This window comes from Sinocyclocheilus anshuiensis, unplaced genomic scaffold (assembly GCF_001515605.1).
Source record: "Sinocyclocheilus anshuiensis isolate Anshui unplaced genomic scaffold, SAMN03320099.WGS_v1.1 scaffold421, whole genome shotgun sequence".
NCBI lineage: Eukaryota > Metazoa > Chordata > Actinopteri > Cypriniformes > Cyprinidae > Sinocyclocheilus > Sinocyclocheilus anshuiensis.
In genome coordinates this window covers 867,541-881,248 of record NW_015540859.1, presented here as the reverse complement: position 1 = coordinate 881,248, position 13,708 = coordinate 867,541, and the positions used below count along the sequence as shown (strand labels likewise).

Here is a 13,708-nt window from a genome sequence, read left to right as displayed (position 1 = left end):
TTTTTAATGTTTTGTTTTGCATTTTGTGTTTTTTGCATTGCTTTTTTTTTTTTTTTTTTTTTTTTTTTTTTGCTGTGTCCGTTTTTGAGGTGATGGGTCTCGAATTAAAATAATAAATAAAAAATGTAATGTAAACGTAATCTGTATAAATTTATTTCTAAAATCTAAATACTTCAGAAAAATAAACTTTGTTAAATTGATCTTGAAATTAAGAATATATATATATATATATCCTAAAACAATACATATGGGAGAACAATGCTGCTCATCAATATTAGAGAATCGTCTTTTTAGCGCTGCTGGATTCCTTTGCACTAAAATGGAGCTTTACTATCACAGGTGAATTTATAAGTAGAATACTTGTATTTAAAGTATAATACCTAATAATTAGACGCGACTTGATTTTTGATGTTAATAAATGTTAATGTTAACAATAAAATGTTAGAAAAAATAAATAAAATGTAAAATAATGATCTAGTTTTTGGAACTATCGTCGCGGAATGTGTTTCCACACGGACTTCCTCCATCGCCTCCTCCTCACTTCCTGTTGTGTATCCACGTGGAGTACTGTGCTGATGTTCAGGCCGGCTGCTATTTCTACTTCACCTTTTACATGATTTTGTGTGTTATGATTGAAAACTCTGTCTGAGCGCTTTAGAGATGCAGGTGTCCAGTGTGAATAACGTGAAGATCTATAATCTGAGTCACGGGAAATCTCTTCCGGAGGTAAAACTCTTCTTGTTTGGGTAACGTTAGTTAGCAAGGTAACTTAAATACAGTGAATGACAGTAAAGCTTGTGATGTAAACGTTTAGCCTTCACCCATGATTCAGAAACAAAAACACTTTACCTGTTATTTTCAGCTAGTTTTATGACTCCTGCTAAGATGATGATACAACAACTATTTTATGTATAATATGTTTTTTTTATTATATCACTATAATTATTAGTTGTAGTCCTAATTATGACATTACTGTGCTTTTATCTGACGCTACATATGTTTATTTCAGTGGCTGTCAGATCGAAAGAAGAGAGTCTTGCAGAACAATGATGTTGGTGAGCACTCAACTTTTTTTTAATATAAAAACAGGGTCGAGTGTTATTAACATTTGTAACACCCTTTAATTTAGCGAAATTTTACCTTTTTGGTTCTTGTAATATTAAATGTAATATGAATATTATTTGTAATGTGAAACTTTTGTGTTCTCCAGTGAATCAGTTTAACCTGTGACAGTACAACCTTTTTTTATTACAAGTCATATTTCTTTCTATGGCCTTGTATCGTAGACATTTTATTTTATTTTCTTACTAGAGTTACGTCAAATTATACTGAATTATATTTTGATATATGTGTTCGTTATACCTCTGTCTGTTTTTTCATGGTAAACGTTGGCACAGCTTTCCACACTCTCTCTTAAAAAAGACATCTGGTTATTTCTTCAATCATATCTTTAATAGATATCCAGAAGAGGATTGAGCTGATTCAGGATTTTGAGATGCCCACAGTCTGCACCTCCATCCGAGTGTCACGCGATGGCCAGTTCATTTTAGCCGCGGGTCTGTATCTTTACCGGATACATATGCTGAATGTACAGTTTTAGACTTTGGGAACAGATCAATGATGCTGAACATTCATTTGAAATCATCTGAAAATGTTTTTGAATGCTTTCAGGCACATACAAACCTAGAGTCCGATGCTATGACACTTACCAGCTGTCTCTGAAATTTGAGAGGTGCCTGGAGTCTGATGGTGAGTGTTATAATTACTGTATAATGCATGCAAATATGATATCAGCATCAGCATACCATCTATTTTATAAATGCTAGTTCTTGTGGTATGAAGTCTAGGGTTTGGTTTGGGTGCTGTAATAAAAGCCCAGTGCGCTGCTTAATATTTAATCAGAGTGTCCACACACAAACAACCTGAGCTCTCATTAATGTGCTGTTGATTGCAAATAACACATCAGATGATGGGTAAAGCGGCAGCTTGATGTTGTAATTAAGGACGCTTTGTCACTCACCACATTGGTTTTATTCCTCTCACAGTGGTGACGTTTGACATCCTATCTGAGGACTACTCTAAGGTAAGGCCTTTACATGCTGCTTTGTGTCTTTTTCTGTTTGTCTGCTTGTTTTTGTTGTACGCTTGTTATTTTAACGAAAGTAAGATTTAAGAGGATTTTTGGGGACTGAATGCAGTGGTACATCCTAATGTAACACTAGTCCAAACACTGCACTGTTGCTCTTTCTACAGGCCTGCATTTTTGGAGCAATAATACCAGTGGTTCATGATTTAAACCATTTACTTATTTAAATCATGAAACTTAGGCAAGATAACATCAATTTATTAAAACTATAACAAAAATTACGTTTAGGGCCCTATGAAATGTTTTGTTTTTTCCAACCTTATGTTTTATTGTAACCAAATTCTGTGTTTTAGCATGGAAAGCATAAAACAAGTTTCATTTATTCTTACAATAGCCTTTGATTTTTTTCCTCAGAAATTCTGTGTTGTGTATTTACATTTTTTTAAGGCACAAAACAGTTATTTAATTTGTCTTTTAATTAATGAAAATTAATTGATTTAATATTACAATTAAAACATTAAAGAAATATTGTATGATTATTCCTTAAAAATGAGGTTTTAATCATTTTAGTAGTAGTAGTAGCCTATTACGTGCATTCTACTGAACAACAGTAATATAATTCTGCCGCAGTGTCTTCAAGTTAAACCTTTAACACCTTTACATTTCTGTGTGTATATGATATGATGATAGTTTTGCTCAGATGAAACGGTCAAATGCTCATGAAGTGACTCTCAGAGCAGTTCTGGAGATGCTGTTCATGTATTATGTCCTCATTAGTGAGACGGCAGAGGTTAATATCACAGCAAGCGTCACGAGCGCTTCAGTACGAGTATTAAACAAAACCGCGTGTCTGCGCCATTCTTTAACACAGAGACACGCAGAATTCATATTGAAATAGTCGTTTTGCGGCTTAATATTTACAAATACTAGTGGGAATGTAGGATATTTTCTATGCCTACATAACAACCTGGGCCATCTGTTCTCCCTGCCTGTGTGTGTGTGTGTGTGTGTGTGTGTGTGTGTGTGTGTGTGTGGAAGCATATGGGTAGCAAAATTAATTTTGAAATGTAATATGCAAAATGACGATGCAATATGTAAAATGGCAATGTATTTCTGTATTTAAATTTACATTATCCCATACCATATGTGCAACATTTAGTGCAAAATGAAAATTCAATTATATAATTTACATTTGCCATTTTCTACACTAGTTTTAATATGTAAATTAAAAACATTTAAATATTTTATAAGTTGCAAAATTAAAATGAAATTGTATTACCCAAATTGATTAGATATGTTTAACATGTCCAAGCAAAGACTGTAGCAAAATTATCATTTAAAATGCCATTTTTCCTAAATGCATTTAGTCTTACGGGTAGGACAGTTGAGATGTTGAGGCAGGTGAAAAGCGTTTGGTTAATGGGGAATATTGACCTATTGTGCGTCTTGTTGCCGAGCCCCGCCTTGATATAATGATTGACAGGTTGGGGGCGTGATCGCCTCGGAATGCATTTTCAAATCCACATTGACTTAAAACTACGTTATCGCGGGGTATTTCATGAAAATGCAATTGAAACGTCTTAAGTGTAAGTGTCAATGCATTTAAGAAAAATAAAAGACATTTAAATCACCATTTTTGTAACCATTTTGTTGCACATTTGGCTCAGAATTAATTTTGAAATTCACACTGCATTTTGCTACAATTATCACGCGGTATCACGATGAAAATGCAATCTCAAGTGTCCTAATTGTAAGTCTAAATGCATTTAGGAAAACTGGCATTTAAATGTTTCATTTAAACAGAAATGACATGCCGTCGTGTAAATAAGATAAATAACATAAGGCCATTTAGTTTGTTTAATAAAAGAACAAGGTATAGACCTGTTCTTTAGGAAAGGTAACTTTAAATGACTTCTGTTGTGATCTTGTGCTATAGAGAAAAGAAAAGAAAATTAACTTGACCTTCAAGGGGGGTGGGGCACCCCCTAATATAATGGCAGGGGAAATACTGAATACTGTGCATTTGTGCCAAACCTAGAACTCCTAAAGATCCTCCTCCTATCCGCAGCAATATTACGGACGTGTTAAATATCATTATAGTATCTTCAGTGTCACATGATCTTCAGAAATCATTCTAAAATGCTGATTTATTATCAATGTTGGAAACTGTTGTGTTGCTTAATATTTTTTTGGAACCTGTGATACATTTTTTCAGGATTCTTTGATGAATACAGGGATTAAAGTGTTCCTTCGCTACGACGGATTTCCGTTAGCATATAATTTCAGTTATTTAAATCATATTTCTGTATTCAAAATTGTATATTTAAAACATTAATCTCTACATGAATGTATGAATTTAATTGCACTCATGCTACCTGTCTGAAAATGTACCAACAAGCCACTTTTGTGTTCTTCTGTGCCACCTCTGTAGTACAAATTAATTTATTAATACTAATTTCATATGATTGGTAACTTATTTGTCTTATTCTACGGCTTATTATATTGCAGGGGTTAAAGCAAAAAAATCTTTTGACTGAAACTTTTTCTTCGACCGAACCCCATTCCTCAGCCATACCTGTCACACACCCAGTTTAAGAGCAGTTTTAATTTAAACTATTTTAATTAAAAAAATTTAGGAGCACCTTCTGATCAATATTCAAAAATTCTGATCAAAAATTAGCCTTTCTAATACGAGGTGACATTTGACTCCTTAAAGTGACTTACAGGAGTATTTTCTTTATACCTTTGCAATGGCATCATTTTCATCTGTCAAATTCAAAAAATTATGTTTATAATCTTTTAAAAATGTCTATTTAAAACAATATGTAGAATAATACAAATAAGTTACCAATATAATAAGAAGTAGAATAAGAAAAATAAGTTACCAATTATATGAAATTAGTATTAATAAATTAATTTGTACTACAGAGGTGGCACAGAAGAACACAAAAGTGGCTTGCATTTCCAGACGTTTAATGAGGCTCAGAGGTGGCATGAGTGCAATTAAATTCATGTGGAGATTTTAAATATCAAATTTTGAATACAGAAATATGATTTAAATAACTGAAATTATATGCTAAAAATGAAACTAAATCCGCCAGCAGGTGGCGGCAAGTCACTGATTTTATCATTGAATCATTCATTCAGTTGATTTGTTCGAACGGCTGAATCATTCAGGAATGAAGCAAGTGACTCTCTTTATGAACTGACGGAAATCCGGCATAGCGATGGAACTTTAATCCCTGTGAATAAAAAGTTAAAAAGAAGAGCATTTATTTTAAAATATAAATCTTTTCTAACAATATACACTACCGTTCAAAAGTTTGGGGTCAGTAAATTTGTATTCTTTCTTTTTTTGAAAGAAATTCAAACTTTTATCCAGCAAGGATGTGTTAAATTGTTAAGAAGTGATAGCAAAGATTTGTATTGTTAGAAAATAGTTATTTTGAATAAATGCTGTTTTTTTTTACTTTTTATTAATCAAAGAATCTTAAAAAAAGTATCACAGTTTCCAAAAAAATATTTGGCAGCACAACTGTTGCCAACATTGATAATTCTAATAATAAATCAGCATATTAGAATGATTTCTGAAGGATCGTGTGACACTTTAGACTGGAGTAATGATGCTGATGGAAATTCAGCTTTGCAACACAGAAATAAATTATATTTTAAAGGATATTAAAATAGAAACCATTATTTTATATTGTAATAACATTTTGCAAGATTACAGTTTTTTCTGTATTTATCAAATAAATGCAGCCTAGATGAGCAGAAGAGACTTCTTTAAAAAAAAACATTACAAGTCTTACTGATCCCACACTTTTGACCGGTAGCGTATGTCTATATTTCGTAACAATTACATTTTTCAGCGTCCGTGTGGAAACAAACCTGAAAAGAGACGTGAGGATTTCGGGAGAAAAATGAAAGATTCTTAGTGCATTCCAGGGAATTATTCTTGGTTTATATCGTAAATTAAATTGGGAGAACAGACCACAAATGCACAGTATATGTGGTCTTTTTTCGTTTACTCACAGGGGAATACGAAATATAATACGGAAAATAATGCAGCGGGCCGAAAAGAGCTATTCTATATATATATCGTTATATCACGTCACATTAATATACCAAACTTAAAGGGATAGTTCACCCAAAAATGAAAATTCTGTCATCATTTACTCACCCTCATGTCGTTCCAAACCTGTATGAGTTGCTTTCTTATGTTGAACACAAAAGAAGATATTTTGAAGATTGCTGGTAATCGAACAGTTGGTGGTTGCCATTGACTTCCATAGTAGGAAAAAAAAATACTATGGAAGTCAATGGCAACCACCAACTGTTTGATTGGTGGCCAAAATGAAATTTTTGGGTGAACTATCCCTTTAACGTTATTCTCCTGACGTCTGAAAATGAAAATGAATGAAATTGTACAGCCCATTCAGTCACAATGACTGAATGAGGATTATTTGTAGCGCAATCTTCTGATTTGAAATGATTTATTGCAGTCTTTTTGAATGGAACTTCCCCAAACCAGAAGTGCCTCCCATAATTTAAAACGCAGTAGGCTTATTTGGATAAAGGTGGTATTTATTTTATTTGTGCAGGTCTGCAGTCAGCAGAGACGCTGTCAATATGAGGTTTGAGAGTTGTGTTGTGATGCGACTAGAAAAGCAAATCAAATGTGATTTGTAGGACTTTGTCTTTGTTTCTTCTAGCTAGTATTTCTGCATATAGACCGCTATGTGGAATTCCACTCTCAGCACGGCCATTACTACAAGACCCGCATCCCGAAGTTTGGCCGAGATTTTTCCTACCACTACCCTTCCTGTGATCTCTACTTTGTGGGAGCCAGGTACGACGCCACGCTGAAAATCACGTGTTATCCAAGTCTATTCACACCAAGAGCAAATATTTACTGCCTACTTTTATCATTTCATCTACTTTTGTCATTTCAAAGAAATGCTGTTCTTTTGATCTTTCAGTTCATCACAGAATGCTTAATGTTTTTCAATATTGATAATAATCAGACATTTTTAATTAAGCAGCAAATCAGCATATTTGAATGATTTCTGAAGGATCATGTGAGACTTGAGTAATGATGCTGAAAATTCAGCTTTGATCCCAGAAATAAATTGCATTTTAAAATATATATTCACATAGAAAACAGTTATTTTAAATCGTAATAATATTTCACAATATTACTGTTTTTACTGTATTTTTAGTCAAATAAATGCACCCTTGGTGAGCAAAAGAGAACATTTGAACAGTTGTCTAATATTTTATATCCATTTATTTACGTAGCGTAGTGTAATAAGCTTATGATGCTATTGGTAAATTAATGCATTGAAGCGAGTGAAATATTTATTATCAGATGACTGGAATTTTTGTTGCATGGCGAGTTAGGCTGATTTGTTCTGGACAGTGACGTCTGTTTTTCTGTCCAACTGACATCAATGCAAGTGAATGCCCAGAGTGCTTTTTCGTGAATAGACCTTTCATCTGTGATTCTTTTTGATTTTTCATTGCTCTTTTTGGTATCAATAGGTCTTTAGAACCATCACAGTTGGTCCTAATTACATACAAACACGGGACGCTGTGCAAACCCTGTTAACTGCTAACTTTGTGTGAGCTGTTCTGTTTTCTCAATGAAGTGCATGTGTTGTTTCCGCTGTAGCTCAGAGGTCTTCAGACTGAATCTTGAACAAGGCAGATTCCTCAACTCCTTACAGACAGATGCAGCGTAAGTATCTCACCAGCACAGGGCGCTGTTTCACCGTTGTGGCTGTGCTTGTGCCATAGAAAGTATTCTTTCTCACATCTATGGTGGCTATATACCTGCTGGTTGACGTGGTTTGTGTATACAGTGATGCAGTTAAAGCACATTATTGTTGATTTTCCTTTAGATAGCTTGCAATGAAAAAGACACATTTCTAGTGTATCAAATAGAAACATCAAAATTGTATATATTTTTTTTTAGCATAATGTAGCTGTGTGGAGCATACATTTTTAAAATGAAAAATAATGCATGTAGTTCAGGGTTCTAATAGTTCACTGAAACTGAAATCATGAAAACGTTTTGTTGTTAAAAATACAATTTATCTTAACTGAAATAACATTTATTTTATTTCAGCTACATGTCAAGGGAACATTTCTTATTTTCGTTTAGTTTAACTATTAAAACAACTGAAACTTAAACTAAGATTAATAGATAAAACATCTTTTTTTAAAAGCTAATAAAAATGCCATACAGCAAAATTACTAAAACATCAACTAAAATCAAAGTGAAAACAGAAAATATAAAATCAAAATTAACAAACTATAATAGTGTACAAATTTTAATAAAATGCCGATGTAGTCTCAATTTTGTGCGTATTAACACAATTATATAACAAGATACATAAGAAAGGAATATAAAATGCTGTTATAATAGTATATATTTATATAAAAGTTTGAGATTCAAAATAGCATGTTTCATTACATGATACTGTTGGACGCGTCATAATAAACACCCAAACATTGATCACAGTTAGGGTTGCAAAAAGGTGGAAAATTTCCAGTAAATTTGGGAAACATTCCAGAAATTTTGGAAACTTTCCAGGATTTTTTTGGAATCTTCCAGGGATATTTGGAAAGTTGCCGGAAATTTTCTGGAAATTTTCCACCCCTTTGCAACCCTAATCACAGTAGATTAGTTGTGTATGAATTGTAAAGATCTCATGTCTTCACAGAGAAATCAACGTGTGTGACATCAATCCTGTTCATCAGTTATTTGCTGCGGGAACTTTAGAGGTAGGAGTTTATCTCAGGACTGGTGTTTGTGTTAGAGTTATTGTGCTGTGTGTTAATGTGTGTGTGTGTGTGTGTGTGTGTGTGTGAAGGGCAGAGTGGACTGCTGGGACCCTCGTGTCCGGAGTCGAGTGGCTGTTTTGGACTGTGCTCTCAGCAGCATCACTGACGGAACTGAGTAAGTTTACATCCATCTATTATTCTCATATACGGCTTAAAGAAATATTTCACCGTTCACCCAAGCATGAATATTCTGTCATTTTTTACTCACCATTTTATGTTTTTTTTATACTCATATGACTTACTTATTCCGTTAACACATAAGAAATGCAGCTCTTTCCTTGTGCGATGAAAATGAATGGTGACCACAGCTGTTAAACAAGATTTTCTGTGAATAATTTAGGTTTCAGACATTTGGTCCCAAAAAGCTATCATATGGCTTCAGAAGACCTTCTAGTATAGAATAAGTATAATGTATAGTCAATTATCCAGTCTTATAATATCTGTGTCATAAAGATTTAAATCATTGTATTATGTAGGGATGCACGATATCATCGGACCAATATCGGAATCGGCCGATAATGGCTTTAAATGTAAATATCGGCATCAGCCGATATGAAAAATGATGCTGATATGAGGAATATATTACCTCACATGTGCTCAGGGTGTGCTAGCGATTAGATCACGTCAACAGTGCGATTAGATCACGATTAGATCAAGTCAGCATTATGGCCAGTGTTCGAATTGAGGGGGGGCTGGGGGTGTCCCGGACCTCCCATTAGCATTAAGGGACCCCCCATAACACACAAAAAAATATACTTGGGGGGGGTTCCCTGGTTTTTCAATAAAACTTTAATACTTAAAATTAAGTTTCGATTGCTGTATTAAAGTTAGACCTGCTTATGATACATCATATTTTATTTTTCCGCATTTTTAAAGCGTTGCTCATTATACCCAATCACACACGATTCTGTTGAGCTTAGGAATGCGGTAGCCAATCAGAGGCGTTTCAGATTAGTCATCGCTGAAACTCCAGACTTTTGTTCAGACTGAAACTCGTGAATTCCCTCATCATAAGCAACAAAGTGCAGATGTACGTACGATGTAAGTTAGAGATTCATTTATCATACCGTGCATGGACAGCTTCATTGATTAAGAGGAGTTATGAGTGCTTAAACACTAGCTAGACTGAATGCTCATTTAGAGTGTGTTCTTTCACTGCATGATTCAGTATCATAAAATGCATTTAGAATGCTCCCAAAATTCAAGATATGGGGGCAGAAAATGTATATATTTATATAATTTCATATAGTTGATCAAAAATCACAAATGTGATTGAGATTGATTTTATACAACAGTTCTATAAACAATAAGTTCATATTAAGAGACTTACGTTTTAGACACCATATTGCCTATTTTTTGCTCTATTTCGCCAACAAAAATGGTTCCAAACAAAGCCACAGCACTGTTTTGCGTCTCTGAAAAACATGACAGTGTTTCGTTACTGAACGAATCAACCGTTTGAATGATTCGGTTCAATCGCAATGACTCACTTTAAATGCATTTATGCCTTGCATTAAACAGTGTGTATATGCATCTAAATGCCACTTCAGATGCAGCTTCTGTGTTTCCTCTGTATTGCATGAATGTTTTTGAGAATGATTTTATTTGTTTGGTAACAGCCCCAAATGTCTTATTTTTGTAATTGACTTTATTGATTAAATGTAAGAATTTGACACACTTCTAGAAAAAAAAATGGCCTTACAAAGGTAAAAATGCCCATAAAGGGTAAAAATAATTTTAAACTTGTTGGAAAATATTAATTTCTGTCGCTGCTGTGAACTAGATATTTAATTCTTCTGTGCTTAGTGATTGTTTGGTACACCTAATTCACTGATCATCGTAAAATAATCTTATCTTAGAATCAGGTTTTCTCAACGATAAAGAGGACAAGACAAAAAAAATATGCATCATATGTATATAAAGTTTTATTTTATTTTATTTATTTATTATTATTATTTTTATTTTTATTTTTATTTGTGAAGGGGGTGTGTGGGGTTGGGGCCTGGTTAGGGGGACCCCCCAAGAGCTTTGACACAATTCGAACACTGCCTAAACTTGCATAAGACCAGAAATAAAGAGAAATACTGAAGTCTTCTCATTTAAACAGTTAACCGTTATTTAACTTCAAGGATGCAGAAAAAGGAAATGGAAAATAACTTTTTTTACTTAACTCCACTGTACCATACTAGGTAATATTTCGGTAACACTTTCTATGAAGCCCATATTTATAGTACATAAGGGTATTATTTATTTATTTTTTGTGGAGGGGGTGAGGGGGTGGGGGCTGGTTAGGGGGACCCCCCAAGAGCTTTGACACAATTTGAACACTGATTATGGCTCATTCTTGATGCAAAGTTTTGCCTGAATGGTGATTGGATTCACTGTTTGGATCGCTGCATTTAAACTGAGAATGCACTTACAGAATGATGCGTTCCGTGTGTGATAGAGTCAACAGTAATGGCACGTGCAGCGGCAGCCTCCCCCGGGTCCTATGCCCAAAATCCCGTAGGGGGCGCTGTTGGCCAAAATAAAAAATAATTATATATCGGCATCGGCTATCGGCCAAAATTAGTTGAAAATTATCGCCATATCGGCAAAAATCCAATATCGTGCATCCCTAGTATTATGATTAACCCTGTAAAGCCTCAAAAAATAAAATTTTTAGAAATGGAACAATTGATCGAACCTTAAAATTATTTTAAAAAGCTATATAAAAGTTTGCATATGTGTTTTTTGTTGAGTATCATATTTGATGCATTAGACTTTATGGCTCATATAGTATGATATATTAAAGAAAAATAGATCAGTTTTATTCAGAGGCCTAAACTGAGCAAAAATATGAAATTTGGTGCAGATATTGATATATGGGCAAAAAGTAAGATGCAATTCTGATGCTTGTAATGTGACTCATAACAGTATAGATGTCAGTTGTCACTTTATATCTCCAATAATATGTCTTAGCCAGATGATATTTAAACATAATATAGTAATAGTTTGATGATCCAAACATATAATACAATGCAATACAATGAAGATTGAGAGATGAACAAATACACATTCATCAAAAGCCTGATGATAATATTTGAGACTCACATTTGAACATGATTTTGTTGATAATCAAGTGAAGGGAAGCTGCTTCACTCCAGTAAATGTTCATCTTGAAATATTACTAACAATATCAAAGTTATTCTTACGTTTACTTTATAAAAATTTGACAGCAAAAAGACATGTGAAGCAGAAGTTGAAGGTGGACATTTGTACAATTATACTAAAAGGCCTTTTATTTGATAAAAAAAAGTCTAACTATCATTTAGCCGACAGAAGGCACGAAGTAGTAGTAGATTGTGTGCAACAGGTTTTTCAGCAAAGTTTTGATCATGTTGATCTTTTCGAGGCCCAGAGTTTGCATATCAAAAGTTTAGGGTCAGTAAGATTACTCCAGTCGAATACTCTAATCAATCAAAGAACATGAGTAATATCACCTCATCCTTATGTGCTTTTCTCCTGTCTGAAGGGTGGAAGGTCTGCCGTCTGTCAGCGCACTGAAGTTTAATGGCTCTCTGGGCATGGCGGTGGGCACCAGCACTGGACAGGTCATTTTTATTTCTCACATCGAGGAGATTCCTCAGTTTAAAATCAATACGCTCTTCAGATTTACAGTGCTGAATGGCTAGCAGTGCTCATTTGTGACGTGTCCTCAGGTGCTCGTCTATGATCTTCGTTCTTCACGTCCTCTGCTGGTTAAAGATCATTACTATGGGCTGCCCATCAGATCCCTTCACTTCCACAACCCACTGGACCTGGTGCTCTCCGCCGACTCCAAAATCATCAAGATGTGGAATAAAGACAATGTAAGGCCGGCTTTGCTGGTGTACTTTATATCCAGACGTCCAGCAATGAACCTTCAAAGACAAACATCAAATGCATAAAAAAAATTTTTTAATCTCTTAATTTCAGGGAAAAGTATTTGCCTCCATCGAACCGCAGGCCAACATCAATGATGTGTGTCTCTACCCCGGCTCTGGTTAGTTCACGCAAATAGAACTGAAGTTTAACCACAAGAAGCTACTGGTTCATTTCTAACTGTCCCCTTGAAATCCAAATTGGAGTTTTGTGGCATTCCATAGCATTTGTACTGAAAGATGCCAACATAAACTTTGTAGCATATTTAGAAAGGATAATCCTTCTCTTACTGGAAAGCAGACCAAAATTATTGATCTCATCTTGCTCACAGGGCATGTAAATTTGTATTTTTTTAATTTTTTTTATTACTTTATAGGATGTGACTGTCTCTTACAATAGAAAATTGCAAGTCCTGGTTTGGCAGCGTGTCTTAAATGAAACACTAAAAACCCCTTTAAAACAAAAGACTAATATAATAAAAAATATAGTCATTTTATTAGGTAATATCCACCTTTTTGCTACTCAGAAGTAAGCTATATTCTGTGAATGTGCCAGACTTCTAATTTATTAGCTCTAGGTAAATAATTATAAGAATAACAAAGTGCTGTAAACGGTAAAACTATTTTCAATACAAACCTGTGTTTATATTTACGACAATACATTAAAAGAATATGATAAGAAATACAAGTCTGCCGAATCAAGCAGCATAACAGGCTCTTTTGTTATGTTGTTGTTGTTTTAGATCAAACAGTCCTTTGATAAAGCCAACATTGATAATAATAATCAGAAATGTTTCTTGAGCAGCAAATCAGCATATTAGAATTATTTCTTAAAGGTCCCATGGCATGAACATTTCACTTTATGAGGTTTTTT

The 13,708-nt window shown here is 34.1% G+C and overlaps 1 protein-coding gene across 1 annotated transcript in view; it reads left to right on the top strand.

The window, feature by feature from the left end:
- Nucleotides 1-517: 517 nt before the first annotated feature.
- Nucleotides 518-13,708, top strand: part of LOC107687949 (nucleolar protein 10-like) — a 26,789-nt gene continuing 13,598 nt past the window's right edge. Inside the window, exons 1-13 of the mRNA XM_016485444.1 lie at nt 518-726; nt 1,010-1,055; nt 1,458-1,556; nt 1,672-1,749; nt 2,046-2,083; nt 6,799-6,935; nt 7,758-7,823; nt 8,812-8,872; nt 8,962-9,047; nt 12,447-12,525; nt 12,634-12,783; nt 12,890-12,960; nt 13,096-13,171. Of these exons, the coding sequence (XP_016340930.1) occupies nt 661-726; nt 1,010-1,055; nt 1,458-1,556; nt 1,672-1,749; nt 2,046-2,083; nt 6,799-6,935; nt 7,758-7,823; nt 8,812-8,872; nt 8,962-9,047; nt 12,447-12,525; nt 12,634-12,783; nt 12,890-12,960; nt 13,096-13,171 (1,053 nt within the window). The 5' untranslated portion in view covers nt 518-660. The remainder of the gene's footprint in view (nt 727-1,009; nt 1,056-1,457; nt 1,557-1,671; nt 1,750-2,045; nt 2,084-6,798; nt 6,936-7,757; nt 7,824-8,811; nt 8,873-8,961; nt 9,048-12,446; nt 12,526-12,633; nt 12,784-12,889; nt 12,961-13,095; nt 13,172-13,708) is intronic.